Consider the following 11,794-nt stretch of genomic DNA (forward strand, 5'->3'; position numbering starts at 1 on the left):
AGGTGCCAGCACTGCAGCCCAGGGCTTTAACCTGCTGCACCGCAGCGCCAGCCCCAGTTGGGTCTCTATTACGGGCCAGACACTGTTCTAGGTGCAGGCAATACAGCAGTGAACACACAGGCCCTGTCCTCAAAGATCTTGTAGTCCAGCAGGGGACATACAAAGTAACACCAAACACAGAACACTTACTATGTACCAAGCATTTTCAATGTATCAGTTCTCTCAGTCATCATGAGGGTGCTATCATTATCCCTATTTTGTAGATGAGGAAACTGAATTAGAAATTACTTGCTCAGGGTCATATAGTAAATAATGAGGCTGAGAATCAAACACAGGGTTTCTGGTTCTATAATCTGTATGGAGTAGGCACTTGGCCTAGAGGTTAAGATGGCTGCATCCCATATTAGAGCACCTGAGTTCAATTTCTGGCTCTGGCTGCTGATTTCAGCTTTGAGCCAAAGCCGACCCTAAAAGGCAATGTGTGAGATATGGATTTAGTTTCAGGCTCCCAGCTCCAGATGCAGACATTTGGGGAGACAGACCAGCAGATGGGAGATCTCTCTCTCCGCCCCCCATCTCCTCTGCCTCTCCATAAATAATTTTTTAAAAATTAAAGGAGGAGGGGGAGGCGGAGGCGGAGGAGAAGCAGGAGAAGTGGAAGCAGTGGAGGAAGAGGAAGAGGAAGAAGAAGCAGCAGCAGCAGGCAGCAGCAGCAGCAGCAGCAAGATTCTAAGAGAGGATTTAGCCAGATATGGAAGGAAGAGCCCATAAGAAGGCCTGGAAGTGACAAACAATATTAGCCAATTGGGGATCTGAAAGTAATTCAGTTGAGATTGAAAAGAACAGTGACAAGCTTTGCAACTAGAGACGTAAACCACAGCCAGTTAATTAATTTGTACTCTATTCTGAGGCCAGTGAAGCCATGGGTTCAGACTTGGGCCATCAAAATCAGGAAGACCCCACTGTCAGCATATCAGATATTTGCTAAACAGGATCTCCTCAAAAATTATTTATCTGAAAGGCAAGAGGTGAGAGAGAGAGAGAGAGAGAGAGAGAGAATCTTCTATCTGTTTATTTATTCCCCAAAACCTGCAACAGCCAGGGTTAGGCCATAAGGGCTGAAGCCAGAAGCCGCAAACTCAATCCAAGTCTCCCAAGCAGGTGGCAGGGACCCAACTACCTTAGCAAGCACCTGCTGCATCCTGGGGTGTGCATCAGCAGGAAGCTGCATCAGAAGGCAGAGCCAGGATCTGAACCAAGACTTCCAACATAAGATGCAGGCCTAAGGGGCACTTTTTTATTTGTGTGTTTGAAAGGTAGAGTGACAGAGAGTGTGTGTGAGAGAGGGAAGTCATCCATCTGCTGGTTCACTCCCCAGAAGGTCCCAACTGCTAAAGCTGGGCCAAGCCAAAGCCAGAAGCCTGGAATACCGTCAGGATCTTCCCCATGTGTGGCAGGGGCCCAATCCCTTGGGCTATTATTCACTGCTTTCCCAGACACATTAGTAGGGAGCAGAATTAGAAGCTGAGCAGCTAGAATTCAAACCATCACTCTAATATGGGATGTTGACATGGCAATATACAGCTTAACCTGGCATGCCACAACACTGGCCTAAGGGGCATTTTAACCCCCTACACCAATTGCTAAATCTAGGGTCATTTCAGGTAGCAATAAACACTGTGAAAAGCCTTTCTGAGGAAGTGATATTTGAGCTGAGACCTGAATAGGGAACAGAAAGATCTGGAAGTAAATAGGAGGCATACATAGCAGGTGTAAAGGCCCTAATGCAGAAATGACCTTGGTATATTCAAGGATAGAAAGAATGAGTATGGCTGAAGCCTCCAGTGTATACAAGCCATATAAGGGCTTTGGATTAATCTAGTTGCAACAGGAGGCCACTGGAGGTTTTATGTATGAAATCCTTCTGTCTCTATCCCTTTAAATCTCTGGAATCCCTCTGCTTTTCCCTACAGCATGCTTGCTATTCTAGCAAGAAAGATAAAGTGACATTTAGTTGGAATAGAATTTGGGGTCAGGCAAGTTTTGTTTTTTGAAAACAAAAAATGAGAGATTTAGCATTTTTTAAATAAATGCTTTTGGAAGAAACATAGTGCATGCAGAAATTGTATACACAAAAGATAATTCATGGACCAAATTCCATGAACATTGAGAGCCTACACTGTTATGAATATACATTAGGTAGATATGATTATTATCATCTTCATTTTATGGAAAATTGACACACATAGAAGAGTTTAAATTACTTTTCTAGGAGCCAGCATTGTAGCACAGTGGGTTAAGCTGCTGCTTGCAATGCCAGCATCCAATATGAGCACTGCTTTGAGTTCTAGCTGCTCTATTTCTGATCCAGCTCCCTGCTAATGTGCCCAAGAAAGCAGCAGAAGATGGCTCAGGTACTTGGACCCCTGCCACCGACTTAGTAGACTTGGATGGAATTGCTGGCTCCTGGCTTCAGCCTGGTCCAGTCCTAGCTGTTGCAGTCATTTGGAAAGTGAACCAGCCATTGGGAGATCTCTCTCTCTCTCTGTCTCTGTCACTGTCACTCTGACCTTCAAATAAGTAAATTTTAAAAGGGGGTGGGGGCTGCACTGTGGTGTAGCGGGCAAAGGCACCCACCTGCAGTGCCGCCACACTATATGGGTACCAGTTCAAGAACCAGCTGTTCTGGGGCCAGCGCTGTGGCATAGTGGGTAAAGCCATATCCACTGCCTCCCATGTTCTCACGAGGAGGAAGCTAGAGTCCAGAACTGGAGTACAGGGCCAGCGTTGTGGCATACAGGTAAGCTGAAGTCTGCAGTGCTGGCATCCTGTATGGGCACCAGTTCGAGTCCTGGCTGCTCCACTTCCGATCCAGCACTCTACAATGGCCTGGGAAAGCAGTAGATGATGGCCCAAGTCCTTGGGCTCCTGCACCTGTGTGAGAGACCTGGAAGAAGTTCCTGGCTTCATATCAACGCAGCTTCGGCTGGCCGTTGCAGCCATCTGGGGAGTGAACCAGCGGATGGAAGACCTCTCTCTCTCTCTCTCTCTCTCTCTCTCTCTGCCTCTCCTTCTCTCTGTGTGTAACTCTGACTTTTAAACAAACAAACCAACCAGCTACTCCACTTCCCATCCATCTCTCTGCTATGGCCCTGGGAAAGCAGTAGAAGATGGCCTGGGGCCAGCACTGTGGCACAGTAGGTAAGGCCTCTGCCTGCAGTGCCGGCATCCCAAATGGGCACCAGTTTGAGTCCCAGCTACTCCACTCCTGATCCAACTCTCTGCTATGGCCTAGGGAAGCAGTAGGAGATGGCCCAAGTCCTTGTACCCTTGCACCTGCATGGGAGACCTGGAAGGAGGTCCAGGCTCCTGGCTTCAGATCAGCACAGCTCCGGCCATTGTGGCCAATTTGGGAGTGAACCAATAGATGGAACACTTCTCTTTCTCTCTGCCTCTGCCTGTCTGTAACTCTGCCTTTCAAATAAATCTTTAAAAAAAAAAAAAAAAACTTTTCCAAATTCACACAGTTAATAAATAGTAGTGTATAGGAACCCATACTTTTATACCATGTTTCATTTGATTATCCTTTCCTCACAAAATAAAAAAATTCCCTCTTGTTACCCTTTGTGGGGAAATTCCTGAGAATTTAAAAAGGCATTTTGACTCATTTCTCTAAATTTTTCGTGTCATCCTAGGCATTTTGCCAATATTTTCTGTTGCTCGCATAATAGTACTTAGCTTGCATCCCTTGTATGATTTTTCATTTATATAATTAAGCTCTTCATCTACTTATTGTTTAGCCTGAAATTTTCCCTTCAGCCAAATCACACTTGAAATGGCATTTCACCTTACTGTCCGTCAGAGATTCATATTTTTCTGAGTGCCGGCTGTCCTCCATATCTTGTTCTCTGGGCACCCATATGCCCAAAGAACATTCAGAATATCGTGTTCCAAAAAGGCAGAGCAAGCAGCCTGAAAGCTGGAGCCTGGCGCCATTTGTAAACCATGAGTACATTTGGCTCTGTCAATTCTGTGTCATTCAGGGATCCTCTGATTCTCCATTCCTACAACAGCAGCCTCGCCAGCTGGTTCTGTCCACCCTTCAAAATTGTCCCCTATCTGTTCCATGTTACCAACCTTCGCATCTATTGGGTCATTGCCACAAGCAAACAATGTTCCATCTCAAAAAAAAAAAAAAAAAAAAAGTTTCTCTTAACCCCACAGCCCTCTCCTGCTCTTCTATTATCTCTTTTTGTTCTTTTACCCTGAGAAGAGGAATATAGTTATATATTATGACTACAGTAAAATTACTCTCCTCTCATTCTCTCTTAAACCCAATCCATTTAGGCTTTTACCTAAACTGTACTCAAACTCCCTGTCAGGTCACTAATGTCTCTTCCTTCCTCCCTTCCTTCCTTCCTTTCTCTCTTTCTAGATCTATTTATTTATTTTAAAGGCAGAGTTAGATACAGGCAAAGGCAAAGGCAAAGGCAAAGGCAGAGAGAGTCTTCTATCCCGTAGTGCACTCCCCAAATGGCCGCAACATCCAGAGCTGAGCCGATCCGATCTGAAGACGCCAGGATGCAAGTTCTGTGGTGGAAATTTTGTCCAAATTGTTCATGGATGGTTCTCCAGCATATGGACAGGGTCTACACATAGTAGATGCTTACTACATTCTCATCCTCCAAATCCCCGCACGATCGATCTGTTTCAAGAGGTTTCAAACGTTGAAGAGAGCTCAAAGCCACAAATAGGTCAAAGTACATTGATTGAGATCCTCAGACTTCCTAGAACAGACCGGCAGATTCCTGGTGGCTAAGCCGACCCCTGTTCTTTCTCTACAGCAGAGCAGCCGATGTCTACGGGTGGCAAATCCGGATCGGCTGCTCATCCGAACACCGATCCAGGGCCCACTTGCAAGAGGCGAGCACAAAGCAAAGGTGCAAACTGCTAGGGACCACCGCTGCCCAAAAGGGCAAGCCGAAGCAGGACTGGGAGGGAATCCCACAGGCTTGAGCCACGACAGAACTTAAAAACAACCTTAACGGAGGCAGACGCTCGCGCACAGCCGCTCCCTCGGCGCCAGGAGGACAATTTCTGCCTGTTTGGCCTCGTGGCCTCCCACTGTTCATAGGAGATGGAGTCGTTCAGGAGACAAGGCTACAAGGCCTTTTACAAAACTTTGACAGGAGCGGAAAAAATACAATGTGTACGGAAATCCTAAACGATTCTCATGCTCACAGACTCTAAATTCCACACACGTTTCCCTTTCCTTAGCCTCCGCGGTTCTCCAGAGCCTGTCTTCTTCACACTACCTCCGACATCCCGTGAGTCTCCGCTCTGTTTGGGCCGCTCTAGCTCTTTTCTACTCGCTAGTTTGTCGGCCGTTTTGTCCAATCACAGGTGCCCGCCAGGTCGGCTCCCAAGGTGCATTGCGGCTGTAATGGCTGCCTCCAGCTGGCGTGGGGTTGAGCTTGTTCGAGCCGTTTTAGGGGTCCGGCGGCCGATCCCCAACGCTGCGAGGGGGTGGATGACCCCTTTACCCTCACTAGTATCAGGCCGTCAACGGAGGGGCGTGTCCTGTGCCGTGGGTGCGGCTTTCTGTGGTCGCCACCTGGCCCCGGACTCTCGCCATTATGGCCAGGTCTCAGCTCTGGACCACTTACTCGGATTCCCTCAGCCTGACAGTTCGCTGACTCCTTTCGTACCCGCCGTGTCCATGCACAGAGGTAAAGGGTCCAGATAGGTGTTCTCGGGACTGAAATGGTTTTAGTACTGAAAGTTCTGTGTCAGGGAATATAGTCTTTGATCTTTTTTTGTTTTGTTTTGTTTTGTCAGAGAGAGAGAGAAAGGTCTTCCTTTTCCGTTGGTTCACCCCCCAAGTGGCCGCTACGGCCGGAGCGCTGCACTGATCCGAAGCCAGGAGCAACCGGGACTAGAACCCGGAGCCTATATGGGATTCTGGCGCCGCAGGCGGAGGATTAGCCAAGTGAGCCGCAGCGCCGGCCTTTGATCCTATTTTAAAGATAGCTTTTTTTTTTTTTTTTTTTTTTGACAGGCAGAGTGGACAGAGAGAGAGACAGAGAGAAAGGTCTTCCTTTTGCCGTTGGTTCGCCCTCCAATGGCCGCCGCGGTAGGCGCGCTGCGGCCGGCGCACCGCGCTGATCCGATGGCAGGAGCCAGGTGCTTCTCCTGGTCTCCCATGGGGTGCAGGACCCAAGCACTTGGGCCATCCTCCACTGCACTCCCTGGCCACAGCAGAGAGCTGGCCTGGAAGAGGGGCAACCGGGACAGGATCGGTGCCCCGACCGGGACTAGAACCCGGTGTGCCGGCGCCGCAAGGCGGAGGATTAGCCTAGTGAGCTGCGGCGCCGGCCAAAGATAGCTATTTTGACACCCTGAGAGCTCCCAGGGATCTCCCAGCAGAAAGATACTATTTTTTTTTTTTTTTTGACAGATAGAGTTAGACAAAGACAAAGGTCTTCCTTCCGTTGGTTCACCCCCCAAATGGCTGCTACCGCCGGCGCTGCGCAGATCCGAAGCCAGGAACCAGGTGCTTCTTCCTGGTCTCCCACGGGGGTGCAGGCGCCCAAGCACTTGGGCCATCCTCCACTGCCTTCCTGGGCCACAGCAGAGAGCTGGACTGGAAGTGGAGCAACCGGGACTAGAACCTGGTGCCCACGTGGGATACCGGCGCGGCAGGCGGAGGATTAACCAAATGAGCCAGGGCGCCGGCCCCAAGAGACACTATATTCTAACAGTTTGGAAGGGAGAGGGAACCAACCTGATCATGATCAGAAACACAAAGAGCGCGAGATTGAAGAGCCACAGACAGACACGTGGAAAAAAATCCAATATATGCATGTTAAGCCCCACCGACTTGTCAAGACATTGAGTTACACTTGGAAAATAGTGCGCTTTATTCTGCAGTTAGCAGAGACTAAAGTCTGGTGGGGAGTCTGGAGACCTAAATCGGCAAGTGCAATGCAGTGTCAAGAGGCTAATACAGAAAGACTGAGGAAGTTTGCAGAGCCTTCAGATACTCTTAGCAAGGTGAGATGGTCAGAGCTGCAGGAATTTCTGACTTTATCTAGTCTGTACTTTTATACATGCACATACCTTTCCCAGGCCCAGCTGCATAGTATAATCACCTGCAGTAATTGAGTATCTGCTAAGTGCTAGTTATTGTGCTGAATGGTTTTACATAATTGCCAATTGTTTTTTTTTTTTTTTTTAATTTTTATTTTTTACAGGCAGAGTGGGTAGTGAGAGAGAGAGACAGAGAGAAAGGTCTTCCTTTTTGCCGTTGGTTCACCCTCCAATGGCCGCTGCGGCCGGCGCATCTCGCTGATCCGAAGCCAGGAGCCAGGTGCTTCTCCTGGTCTCCCATGCGGGTGCAGGGGCCAAGCACTTGGGCCATCCTCCACTGCCTTCCCGGGCCATAGCAGAGAGCTGGCCTGGAAGAGGGGCAACCGGGATAGAATCCGGCGCCCCAACCAGGACTAGAACCAGGGGTGCCGGCGCCGCAGGCGAAGGATTAGCCTGTTGAGCCACGGCGCCGGCCCATAATTGGCAATTGTAAAGGGAAAGTTATAGTTAAATTGATACTGTTAATATCAACTCCACTTTACATATGAGAAAACTAAGGGTCTTGGAGAGGTTAGAAAACTTTGTATAGTCCCATAAGGGCTAAACTAAGTGTCAGTATTAGGTCTAGGTAGCTTCAGCTTGGTGCACTATCTTGCATCCCTGTTTCCTTTGTGAGTGGGCAGGACTGAGCACCTGACGAGAATCCAGATTCCACTGTGTCTCTCTCCTCTCCTTATCCACACACAGGTGAGCAGGATCTCCTCTTGGTCCATCCCCCTGACATGCCTGAGAATCCCCGGGTCCTACGAGTAGTCATCCTTGGAGCCCCAAACGCAGGGAAGTCAACACTCTCCAACCAGCTGCTGGGCCGAAAAGTATGCTGCACCCTTGACACACATCCCCCTTTTTGTCTGTAATTTCCTTCATGTATGGTCCTAATGGGAATCTAGAATCTCACTGGGACTTCTTTATTCCTGACAGGTGTTCCCTGTCTCCAAGAAGGTGCACACCACTCGATGTCAAGCTCTGGGGGTCATTACAGAGAAGGAGACCCAGGTGGTAGGTACCTATAAAGGAAGTTCTGGAAACAGGATGGAGGGTAATGCTAAGAGGGTCTCCCTTACCACCAGGCTTGAAGGAAACGTTGCTTAGATTCGCTTACCTGAGGGAAGGGGGGGTCTCTTCCCTTAGGCCTCTGCAGTTGTGTCTCTGTCTGCCCCTCTTTGGCATCTAGTCCATAAGGTCTCACTCCTCTTTACTGCTTCCTAATCTCCCATGTAGTCACAGTCAGCTTCTTCCTCCTAAGTCCCCTCTGGAATTAAAACAAAGCTGAAAGGTAGATATTTAAAGTCAGTAACAGCTTGACCCAGAAGGGAAGGCAGCTCCTGACATCAAGGGTGGCTTCTCTCCCCTACACCTTATTCTAATCTTTTCTTCTGGCTCTGAGTGTATGTTTTTCCTGTTTAGATTCTACTTGACACACCTGGGATCATCAGTCCTGTAAAACAGAAGAGGTAGTGGCTGTGGGAAGAGGTGGTAGAGGGGAAGGGATTGAAGAGGGGGTGGGGAGAGTCCATCATAGGGGCTGGAAAACCCCCTCATTATGTCCCATCCCATCCCTCATTAGCAGTACATCGGCTAATAGACTCTTTACTGCTTTATGTGTGTTCCATAGGCACCAACTGGAGCCCTCTTTGTTGGAAGATCCATGGAAGAGCATGGAATCTGCTGATCTTGGTTAGACTTAGGATGGGATTATGAAGCCCACTTTAATGGCTTTTTATTCCTGGTAGTTTGGGGGAAGGGGGATGGCCAGAGCCTAAACCATGAGTTTTTATGGCAGCGAGAGGAAGAGTGTTCACATCCTTGTCCTTCTGCCTACCATGCCATCTTCTAGTGGTAGTTCTTGTGGATGTGTCAGACAAGTGGACTCGGAATCAGCTCAGCCCCCAGATAGTCCAGTGCTTGACCCAGTTTGCCCAGGTCCCTAGCATCCTTGTCATGAACAAGGTAAGCACTGCCCACCTGAGGAAGGGGTCTGCCTCCCTCCAAGACACCTATCTTGCTGACCTTCCACCCTTTGCTCATCCCCATGCCCAGGTAGATTGCCTGAAGCAGAAGTCAATTCTCCTGGAGCTCACAGCAGCCCTCACTGAAGGTGTAGTAAATGGCAAGAAGATCCAGATGAAGCAAGCCTTTCGCTCAAAGCCCGGTTCCCATTGCCCTAGCCCAGCAGCTAAGGACTCAAACACGCAGTCTGCAGGAAGCCCTCGGCTGACTGGCTGGCCCCACTTCCAGGACATCTTCATGTTGTCAGCCCTAAGCCAGGAGGATGTTAGAACACTTAAGGTCAGTTAGCCTTGGCTATAGGCTGGCTCTTGGTTTTCACCATGTGAAGACAGGCCTCAGATTTTCTCCTGGAAATAACTGTGAGTAGGAAAGTCCTGGCTGGGATGAGATACCCTTCTGTTCTCTGTGCCCACAGCAGTACCTCCTGGCAAAGGCTCAGCCCGGGCCTTGGGAGTTCCACAGCGGAGTCCTCACTAGCCAGACACCTGAAGAGATCTGTGCCAACATCATCCGAGCGAAACTCCTGGAGTACCTGCCCCAAGAGGTGCCCTACAATGTGCAGCAGGTGCAGGCAGAGGGAAGGGATCTATGGGCCTCTGTGCCAGGCATACACCCAGAGCAGTACAGCCTGGTATCAGAGAGGCAGGCTGATTGTCATGATGTCTCCCTGTGCAGAAGACAGTGGTGTGGGAGGAAGGACCAAGTGGGGAACTGGTGATTCTACAGAAACTTCTGGTGCCTAAAGAGTCTCATGTGGTAAGTGTAGCCAGGCTCAGGGGAGGGACCAAGACTGTGTTAGGGAGGGGGTTCCTCCCCACTCTCCACATGGAACCCTGCCAACAAGACTGTATCCCTCTCTTTGACCTGCCTGCAGAGGATCCTGATTGGTCAGAAGGGCCAGGTAATCTCCCAGATTGCACAGGAGGTGGGCCGTGACCTCATGAACATCTTTCTCTGTGACGTTCAGATACGCCTGTCTGTGAAACTCCTCACATGAGGAGCTCCCTACTGCCTCTCCCAGGGCATCCCAGCTCAAGCTGCTAACAGAGGTCATTGACCAGCGGTGTCCCTGCCTCAGGGCCCTCAAAAACTGATGAGGGGCATGGGCACTGCATAGCCCCTGCCCAGCCATGTCTACTTTTGGAGGAAGGAACCTGCCTTAGCTCACATCCCAAATTGCTCCTCTGCCTGGGGCCACAGCTACTTTGGTCTCAGAAGTTGGCCCCTTCATGGGAGTGTGCCACCCTGCCCATAGTTTCTCCCAGATCTCTCTTCCTCACTCCGTATTTCCACCAGGAAGCCATGAAAGGTGAGACAGCACCTCCCACCTGCTCCCCAAGTCTGTGATCCCTCCTTACCCCTTCCACTCCCCAGTCTCAGATGCTAATAAAATAAAATAAAATAAGCATTGTGGTTATCATCTTTATTTTTTTTTTAGAACAGGAAAGAGAAAATAAACCCATCCTCCCTACCCCACCTCCTTTTTAGGAGCTGGAGTGTCCCTCCCTCCCAGTATTCTGCTCCAGAATCTTGAGTGCTCTTCCTGGCACATTTTCTGGGCACAGCAAGAGAACCGTTACCATTACTAAACTCAGTAATGGTAACGGTTTCCTCGCCATTCCCAAGTGCACGGGGAGTAGGCAGGCTGTGATGGACTGAGCGGTGAGCCTCTGGGGCGTGCAGCATCTTCCTTGCGTCTTCATCAGGTTCCAGAGCTGGGGTGCCCTTACTAGTACATCATCTATACTGTAGTGTCTCATCTCAAACTTACAGTATATGATGATATCCCAGCCAGGGTCCTGCCGGGGACACAGGAAGCTTGACATGGAGAGTTCTGTGGGCAGGGAGAGCCAGGAGCTGGGGACAGAACCCCGCCTTCCCCTGCTCCACAGCTCCCGCCTGGGCCAGCATCTCCTTGATTCTCTGTTCGGGCACAATCCAAATGGTTTAGAGTAAGGGGACTGGCCCAAAGAGGCCCCTGCAAAGCTAGGATAGGTTGATATCTCTTATGAAGCCAGAGCCAGGGTTTAAGAAGCCAGAGTAACATGATGAAGCAGCAGGTTCCAGTCAGACCAATAAGCAGACACCCAGAGAAGGAGCACTTACCTGGAGCTGGCACCGCATACCAGGGAAGCCCTAGCCCTTGCTCTGCTCTCAAGCTGCTTGCTTTTTAATCCATCAGCTCCTCCCCTGGGTGGGGCTCCCCTCCCCCCTTGTAGAAGGCCCTGCCTCTTAACCCTTCCCCTGCTGGTATTGGTGGAACAAGGGCCCCTGATCCTTCTCCTCTTTGGGCCTTTATTATTACTTTAATTCAAGACAGTTCCCCATTCATAGTACACTCCCCAAATGCCCAGGAACTAAGAACTCAATTCAGGTCTCACTGGATGGCAAGGGAGACAAGTACTTAAGTCATCACCACTGCCTCCCAGAATGCCTCAGCAAGGATGGAATCAGGATCCGGAATCAAACCTAGGCACTCTGGTATAGGTTGTGGGCATTCCGAGGGCTTAACCGCTAGGCCAAGTGCCTGCCCCTCATTAGGTTTACAAAAATTTCACAAATTTGAAAAGTAGAATGACAGATCTTTCACTGGCTGGCTCACTCCCCAAGTGCCCCCAAGAGTCAGAGTTGGACC

The 11,794-nt window shown here is 49.7% G+C and overlaps 1 protein-coding gene across 4 annotated transcripts; it reads left to right on the top strand.

The window, feature by feature from the left end:
- Nucleotides 1–5,428: 5,428 nt before the first annotated feature.
- ERAL1 (Era like 12S mitochondrial rRNA chaperone 1) lies at nucleotides 5,429–10,558 on the top strand. 4 transcript variants are annotated; one of them, XM_062174814.1, is made up of 10 exons: nucleotides 5,429–5,729; nucleotides 7,837–7,964; nucleotides 8,071–8,148; nucleotides 8,557–8,603; nucleotides 8,765–8,826; nucleotides 8,987–9,099; nucleotides 9,190–9,438; nucleotides 9,575–9,724; nucleotides 9,835–9,915; nucleotides 10,034–10,558. In XM_062174814.1, exons 1-10 carry the CDS (start codon nucleotides 5,444–5,446, stop codon nucleotides 10,154–10,156), a joined length of 1,317 nt encoding a protein of 438 aa, XP_062030798.1. In that variant the 5' UTR covers nucleotides 5,429–5,443; the 3' UTR covers nucleotides 10,157–10,558. The 4 variants fall into 4 exon arrangements, with proteins under 4 accessions (XP_062030798.1, XP_062030796.1, XP_062030799.1 ...); XM_062174812.1 differs by having other exon boundaries at nucleotides 9,835–10,558; XM_062174815.1 differs by lacking the exon at nucleotides 9,835–9,915.
- Nucleotides 10,559–11,794: the final 1,236 nt, after the last annotated feature.

Source organism: Lepus europaeus, chromosome 18 (genome assembly GCF_033115175.1).
Source record: "Lepus europaeus isolate LE1 chromosome 18, mLepTim1.pri, whole genome shotgun sequence".
In the NCBI taxonomy this organism is placed as follows: Eukaryota; Metazoa; Chordata; class Mammalia; order Lagomorpha; family Leporidae; genus Lepus; species Lepus europaeus.

Coding starts and splice junctions, on each gene's coding strand:
- ERAL1 (XM_062174812.1), top strand. CDS start 5,444: ATGGCTGCCTCCAGCTGGCGTGGGGTTGAGCTTGTTCGAGCCGTTTTA. Junction 5,730..7,836: donor CGCCGTGTCCATGCACAGAG/GTAAAGGGTCCA, acceptor ATCCACACACAG/GTGAGCAGGATCTCCTCTTG. Junction 9,725..9,834: donor TGCCCTACAATGTGCAGCAG/GTGCAGGCAGAG, acceptor CTCCCTGTGCAG/AAGACAGTGGTGTGGGAGGA.